At 40.8% G+C, this 8,317-nt stretch overlaps 1 protein-coding gene across 3 annotated transcripts in view; it reads left to right on the forward strand.

Annotated features, from left to right (window-relative positions):
- VCAN (versican) overlaps positions 1–8,031 on the forward strand; it is a 208,860-nt gene extending 200,829 nt beyond the window's left edge. For 2 of the 3 annotated variants that reach the window (XM_053298560.1, XM_053298561.1), the window contains exons 13-15: positions 1,042–1,186; positions 3,632–3,814; positions 4,625–8,031. In XM_053298560.1, coding sequence (XP_053154535.1) covers positions 1,042–1,186; positions 3,632–3,814; positions 4,625–4,758 — 462 coding nt within the window. In that variant the 3' untranslated portion in view covers positions 4,759–8,031. The remainder of the gene's footprint in view (positions 1–1,041; positions 1,187–3,631; positions 3,815–4,624) is intronic. The other variant, XM_053298562.1, reaches the window with a different exon arrangement.
- The last annotated feature ends 286 nt before the right edge of the window (positions 8,032–8,317 follow it).

Below are 8,317 nucleotides of genomic sequence, written 5' to 3' on the forward strand. Positions count from 1 at the left end.
TGACCATTTTAGGAACCAATTGGCTAGCAAGTGCCTGGCATTTATGGGAATTCTTGCCCTTCTGAAAACTTATTTTTATCCTCCATTAAATTCTACTTGCAATGACAAATTTGTAAAACTGAAAAGAATGGCTACATAGGTGTCTTTAAGCATTCTTTCCTTCCCCCTTCTACTCTCTCTCTCTTTTTCCAGTCATGTTGTTTAATCCCAAGAAAGGGATGGTACTGAAGTGCTTATTCTAGCACAGATATATTTCTTTAAAATAAGGTTGGGCAACATCCAAGTTAAATGTGCATATAGTACATTCATCTGTTGGTGCTTCCTTCCCAGGGCAGCTTCCTGAGGGAAGGGAGGTGGTTTTGTTGGGACTGTCACATGGAGGGAAACGATTAAGCACCCCATCTGATCTTGTATTGTCTTCCCTGATCATGACTGGGGCCTCCACGACGGCAAGTGTAGTCAGTGGTGGCCCGTGAACACGCCGCTGGGGGGCAGCGGGAGGCACCTTTAAGAGTAAATACATGAGGTGCTTACCTCTGCAGCCACCACCCCTGTATGCTGTGCCGAGAAGTGGCGTGCCACCCAGCAGCCCCTGTGGTGGGGAATCGCCGCCGCCACTCACCTGGCCACTGGTGGGGGCTCGGCTCCGTGTCAGCAAGGTGAGTGGTGGCGGCGATTCCCCTCTGCAGGGGCTGCTGGGTGGCACACCGCTTCTCGGCACAGAGTTCAGGTGCGGCGGCTGCGGAGGTAAGCACCTAATGCATTTATTTTTAAAGGTGCCTCCCGCCACCACCACCACCCCAGCGCCACGTTCATGGGCCGCCACTGAGTGCAGTTAAGACATAAAAACATCTGCCAGAATGACATGTTAAATGTGTGGTGTTTGGTTTGTCCCTAAGCAGTTGGAGTTTTTGGCCATGAGAGGGTGCATTTGACTCACTGTGAGCTGACATCTCTGGACATGGTTTAATTTGCTCTTAGGTTGGCTGTTATTGAATTTAGCTGTGCTTAGTAATAGGGTCTGCTTTTTGTTTTCTGCAGCAATATGAAAACTGGAGACCAAACCAACCAGACAGTTTCTTTTCTTCTGGAGAAGATTGTGTGGTTATAATTTGGCACGAGAATGGCCAGTGGAATGATGTACCATGCAATTACCATCTCACTTACACTTGCAAGAAAGGAACAGGTAAAGATTTTCAGAGTGAGGTCATAAATTCCTGAAGTGCATCAAAGCTCCAGCCGTTTAAAAATGTCTGACGAAACTTAATGGGCTCAAATCCAGATGTCTGAAGAGTGGCAGAATGCACTACAGGCTGGGCTATTGTTAGTGCTGCAGAATTCAGTCCTGGCTTTATGAAGTCTGTAACATGCTTATTGAAATGGTTATGAAGCAAATGCTTGAAAGGCAGTAATTATTCTTTATTCTAGTTTTAGCTTCCTTGCAGGTTTGTGTTACAGCTGCTTAAAAGGAAAAGGAAAAATCTGTTCCATACTTTGAAACACATTTTTTCTATCCAGTAAGATTCTTTATTATATTGCCAGTGCCATCAAATGGTAACATTCTAAGTATGTACAAGCTGTATTTTTTCTAGTTCAGAAAGGTTAGATTAGAACACCATTTCCTTGTAGATTACTGGAAATTATTCTGGCCCGATTCACACAATCATTCCAATCTAAGTTTGACTTGGCTTAACAACATTAGCATGATTGTTGGAACCCACACCAAGGTGGTTTATCTCTGTGGTGAATTTGAGATGCTCACCTTGGTGTGGGTTCACACAATCATGCTAATGTTGGGAACCCATATTAAACCTAGATTCAAATAATTGTGTGAATCAAGGCATTGTCTAAAATGGTGAGAAATAAAGAATGTCATTCAAACTGCCTTTGTAAAAGACTATAATATTCTGAAGGTCGACTGACTGAATTGTGAGTAAAGATATTATTATTCACTCATTCAGAGTCTGTGCCAAAAGGCATCTGATGGTGTCCCAAAGTTAGCGCTAAGCCCAGACTTTCTGGCAACCACCTTCTACTTTTGTGGGGGAAATATAATATGGATTACTAAGCATTTTGCAAATTAAATATGCCTTGATCAATACAATATTTATTTTATTTACTTATTTTTGAAAATGTATATGGAACCATTCTTCCTAAAACAATTTGTAGCAGTTTACAGCAAAATTAATTTTAAAAACAATATTTATTTATTTGATTGATTGATTGATTGATTGATTGAATTTATAGACCACCAAATATCGAAATCTCTAGGTGGTATACAGAATTAAAACATAATGGGGATCTTCTCACGATCAATGAGAAGAGACTGGATGGGGTTTGCGGGGAGAACGGACTAAGCCTGCTCCCCCCGCAGACGAGCAGTCAGTCTGCTCCGGGCAGCTGAACCAGCCGCCCACATGACTGCTGGCTCTGTTACAGAGCCAGTGGGGGCTGGGGGGATTGGGGGCCACGCAGCCCCTGGAAGCTCCAGCATGCCCTGAGCAAGCGTGCAGGGCATGCTGGAGAGACCCCCGAGCAGGGAGGCTGCTTTTAAGCCTCCTGGTTGGGGGTCTACTCGTGAGTTGCCACAGCATGGAGAGGCACCATGACAACTCATGATCATAGACCCTGGGTTAGCATAGCGCTTGCTCCGCTAACCTGGGCTTAGGGGAGGGTTACTTAAGCGGGTTAACCGCTTGGAGGCCACCGGGCTCGCCTGCGAGCCCGGTGGTTCTCACGGTCAGGCGAAATCGGGCTAGGCTCCTCTAGCCCAGTTTTGCCTGATCGTGGGAATAGCCCCAATATAAAATTTAAAAATTTGGTATCAGTTGAAGCCCCGGAAAAATAGGTACATCTCCAGGGTCCTCCTAAAAACAAACAGAGAAAGAGATGCTCTTATTTCAGCAGGGAGCGCATTCCAAAGCCCTGGGGCAGCCACAAAGAAAATCTGGTTCCATGTTGCCATCAAACGAGTTGGCGGCAACCATAACCGGACCTCTCCAGATGATCTTAATAGGCAACAGGGTTCACAACAGAGAAGGCACTCTCTTAAGTACCCTGGACCTAAGCCATTAAGGGCTTTATAGGTAATAACCAGTACTTTGTATAGTCTCTAAAATAATAGAAATGCAATCATGAAAACAAAGCAGTTAAAGAGAAATACATATAAAATTAGGGGAAGGCCTGTTAGAATAAAAAACAGTTTTCATTTAAAATTAAACAAGGAGGAGGCAGGCCTAAGATCCAGGGGAAGGGAGTTGCAGAGAGCCAGATTGTCATATCACTGACAACCATGCTTCAGAAGGTGGTGGGATGCTCAGGAGAGCTTCTCTACATGGTTTCATGGGCCAGGTAGAACTATATGGGAGTAGGCCTCTTGGCTCTAAGCCATTAAGGGCTTTGAAGGTCAAAACCAGCACCTTAAATATACTGCCTACAATGAGATCATATTTGAGTTTATTTATGACCCAGTCTTTGCCATTATTAAGAATTGATGCATGCAGTTTTTAGAAATGATCTTGTTTTCCTTTGGCTAGACTTTCTAAAAATTACTCACAACCCAGTCTCAGAGAGATTTCAAAGTTTATAATATGGAGGAACACTGACAATAAGCCTATATTTGTTTTTTCAGTTGCTTGCGGTCAGCCTCCAGTTGTAGAAAATGCAAAGACGTTTGGGAAGATGAAGCCTCGTTATGAAATTAACTCATTGATCAGATATCACTGTAAAGATGGCTTCATCCAGCGCCATGTTCCAATCATCCGGTGCCAAGGGAATGGACGATGGGATTTGCCTAAAATTACTTGCATGACTCGTGAGTTGCCTTTGCAAAGGAATTTATGATTACTCAGTATCAGTTCAGACATTTTCCAGACTAGCAAGAGCCTTTGCATGGTGGAGCAGAGATATGTCCGCTTCAAAATGCCATGTAAAAATGTCATTTGATGAAGGCAAATGATCACTCTAATGCTCAACCTCCCTTCCTCCCCCCGCCCTGAAATAATAGTTTAAATTGGACATCTGAACAATTGGTTGTGTAAGATGTGTACTGCCCAACTGTCCTGCCCTTCAGGTGGTATACACCACTCCATGGAACATGGGAAAAAAGGAAGCTGCCTTATAACTGAGTCAGGTGACTGGTCCACCTAGCTCAGTATTGTCTACACTGACTGGCAGCAGCTCTCCAAGGTTTCAGGCAGAAGTCTTTCCCAGCTCTACCTGGAGATGCCTTCTACATGCAGAGCAAATGCTCTTATCACTGAGCTACAACCCCATCCCCAAGGAAAAATATAGTATAGGAAGTTGCCTTATACCAAGTCAGACCATTAGTCAATCTGGCTCAGTACAGTACTGTTTACACTGATTGACAGCGGCTTCTCCAAGGTTACAGGAAAGAGTCTTTCCCAGATCTACCTGGAGATGCCAGAGTTTGAACCTGAGAGCTTTTTCATGCAAAGCAGATGTTCTATCACTGAACTATGGTTCCATCCCCACCACACAAAGACTCACTGGATCAGAAAATGTCGGACCCAACCCTGATATATAATACATTGCATCCATTCATCCTGCTTATCGTTTTTCTGGCATATTTATAAGGCTCTCCTTCTTTCTCTTTTATTTTCAGCAGCATCCTCATTCCAAAGGACTTATTCTAAGAAATATTATTATAAACATTCTTCACCAGGGAAGGGAAACTCATTAAATTCATCAAAACATTTTCATCGTTGGATCAGGACATGGCCGGATTCAAGGCGCTGAACGCACTTCTGGTGAAAGTGAGGTGTTCGCCAAGCCAGCCAAAGTCCTAACTTACTGTGCCTTTTTCTATCAATTATAGGAGTATTATCAAGCATTTTTTTTAAAAAAAAAAACTTAAGGACCTCAGTACTCACAACACATATCAGTGATTGCTACAAATGAAAGTTTGAAAAGGGAGCCATTTCCAGCCTATCTAGTATGTTAATTTCTCTATGTCATTGGTGAGGGACCATTTGATTATCTATGCCAGCATCCTATAATAATTAAACTGTTCCATTTTAGCACCAATGATAATGTAAATAAGATGATTTAATGGTGTTTAAATGTGTGTTGTGTTCAAAAACCTGTATATACAATGAAATGTCACACTAAGTTCAGGCTTATTTATGGCTATTTGGCCTCAGAGGTCTTTAATCATTTATTTCATTTGTCTTGAGGTACTTCACCAGGCTGGAAATAGTTTTAAAATGCTGTCTGCTCTCTTTTTGTAAACGTGGGAGAATACGGCTGAAGATGAACAAGCTGAGCAGCATCTTGCTTTGGAAACATGGCGATTCCCCACCCGAGATACATGTACAACCATGTGGTATGAACCTCACATCAGGAGTACAATCCATGGAGCAACACTATACTGCCATGTACTGTACTAGGGATTGCCATGTGGACCTTGACTTTTGCCCTTTCCAGCTTCATCATCATCCAAAAGGGACTTACCTGGAGGACTTTTTTTTTTTAATGACAAGGAGGGCCTGTAGGAATAATAAAAAGTGCTAATACAATAAATTTCAGCCCAGGGCTACTTTTTAAAAAGATGACTTTTACAACACTAACCACAGGTCAATGTTACAGCTCTCTGCATTTTAAGATGGAGTTAGACAGACCAACCTTTTTTTTTTTGTAAAAAAAATAAAATAAAATAAAAAGTAAATAATTTTGTATATAAATATATATATAACCATTTTTAATCCTTTTATAAAGTAATGAATGTTTGTGTATGAATGCTGCAGCTGTGAAGCGTACATAAATAAATGAAGTAAGCCATACTGATATAATTTATTGTATGTTCTTTTTATCTTGGAATAGCTTGGTAGCTCATTGTTAGCTCCAAACTCACCTAAATACCTTTGGAAGAACCAGAGTTGGCTTCAGATGTTTTTTAATGTAAGGGGGAAAACCCTAATATATGGGATCATTTGTCTGTGATGAGATGAGTGAGCGCAGTGTGACTTGTATACAAATCAGCATCTTTACTTGTGCACAATATCTATGTGTCCATAGAAATATTGTAGATTTTTCTTCATAGAGGCACAGTTAGGGAGGTGTTCTTCCCCATTCAGCAATCGGCTCTGTCATGACTTGGCTGGGTACACTAACCACAGAAAGTGGTACTTTAAAAGAGTAGATCAGACAGTATCTGTCTCAGGATCCATTCTACACATGTAGTAGAGATACATACGATGCTGTCTTTTCCTGGCCACCCAATGCACCTGTTCCACTTCCAAAGTCAATTAATTTTCCCATAGGGCTGTAATTCTGAAATAGGTCCTAGTAGATTTAACATTTATCCCAGATCATGTGGTCAGTTGCTGGATTTTATCTGGGACAGTAGCACCTGAAATGGGCCAACACATATCAGCTTTTGCATGTGTATGTCATTTTCAAGCATTGTGCCCTTGCATGGATGTCTGGTGATGTCACAGCAGGGCAGATTTGCTGGATGGGGAAGGAAGGAGTGTTCTCATGCCCCCTATAACACGTTTTGTCCATTGACTTACAATAACCTTCCCATTATGGTACAGTTTTTGGGAAGAGCAAGAAAGATTTTAGATGTCCTGTGCTTTGAATTTTAAAATAATATTATGAAGAAAATTATTCTAACTGTATTGGTGCATGCAAAGTTTGTGAGGAAAGTAGAAGTTAACATTAATTAACAAGGGCTAGTTCATAGATTTATCTTTTCATAAACTAAACTTAGTATGTGTGTTTTTTATGTGAAGTAGCTATGGTTATGAACAGTCTCTAGGTGTACTCTCACATATCAAGAAACTGGCCCTGGATTGGTGCAATAAGGTGATCTTACACTTTCCTTTTGTGTAGTATTTGAATTGTAATGCAGCCTCAAGTGGTCTGTATTGGTATTTACCCAAGTCAGGGCAAACCCTGTTTTTGGCAGATCCCCCCTTTGTGGGGTACAGTCTCTTTACCACTTGAAATTGCATTCAGCTGAATTATTCATTCTGAGACATTGTAGTGACCTGAGACAGACTTTGTAATATGTGAATTTATGGTGAATTCATATGACTAGTTTTCCCACTGTGTAGTAACTATCTGCAAACACTAGGAGGAATACCCAGAGAACAGGAGCATATAAAGTGGTTGGACATATAATTAAGATCCAATACTATGATGCAACAAAACTGGCTTGCCAATTACCAGAGTATGAGTGGATCATGTATGTCCCATTTCTGTATGGAACCTAACATGTCATAATTCCAAAAAGAATGCCACCATATTGTAGAAAAATCTGGGTCATCTTTCCATGTTGTTAAGGTGCTGATGATGATAGATGGACGTGCTCTGCAAAAGGCTAGAATAAACATAACTAAGCCTCCAACTTAACATTTTCCTGCAAGTTCATTAACTTCACCCTTGCAAAAATAGACCCAAAGATTCCTAGGCTGAGCCAAATTGGGACCAGTTTTGTGAAATGTGAAACCACCCTGAGAAGAAGCAGGCTGTGCCTGGTCATTTTGGCCCATTGTGGTCTCTCATACAAAGCTACCACTGTCTTGATCTGTAAGTTTTCCTTCTTTCCAATACACAGAATCCATTTTTCACTATTTATATTATATTTTGTATAGCGTGTAATGTGAACGTTTTTGTGAAAGAAAGTTTAGAAACTTTGTTAACTTTTTATATATTGGCTTCTGACTCACCAAAGAAACCTTGTTTTGTTCTACTGTGACTTGTCCTGTTTATTGCATGTCTTCGAATTTAAGTCTTATGTAGTGTCAGTTCTACTGATGAGTCAAGTCAGATAACTGAGAATGACAAATACTGATGCAAACACTTTCATAATTTTTTACATTTCTAATAATGACTTTTTAGCTGGTTAACCAGGGTCAACTTTTTGATTGACTTTTAATGGGAAATGGATTTGAACATAGTCAGTTAGATACAGATGATTTATTAAATCTGTTTTATAATATACCATAAATATAATGAATCTTGTGTACACTGAGATTATTCTCAATAAACAGTATATATACATCATTTTGTACAAAGATACGCTAGCAGAGCTTTATCGCTGTGGTTTTTTTTTTGTTTTTTTTTGCTCTTTGTACTCAAATACACATTTTCATCTGCTTGGAACCAGCACAAGATCCACTCTTGTTATTTTTGCACCTAATTGGCAGATAAATCAAGGTAAGTGAAGAACTGCTGGCTGATATTCTGACTAACAAAGCCCCAGTACTTTGTGAGATGCACCAGTGCTACAGACACATCGAGGCTCTTCTCCCAATTAGGGACAAGAGCCTCTAGGGGGGTTGCGGGGTGA

The sequence above is a fragment of the Hemicordylus capensis genome, chromosome 2, assembly GCF_027244095.1.
Source record: "Hemicordylus capensis ecotype Gifberg chromosome 2, rHemCap1.1.pri, whole genome shotgun sequence".
Lineage (NCBI taxonomy): Eukaryota > Metazoa > Chordata > Lepidosauria > Squamata > Cordylidae > Hemicordylus > Hemicordylus capensis.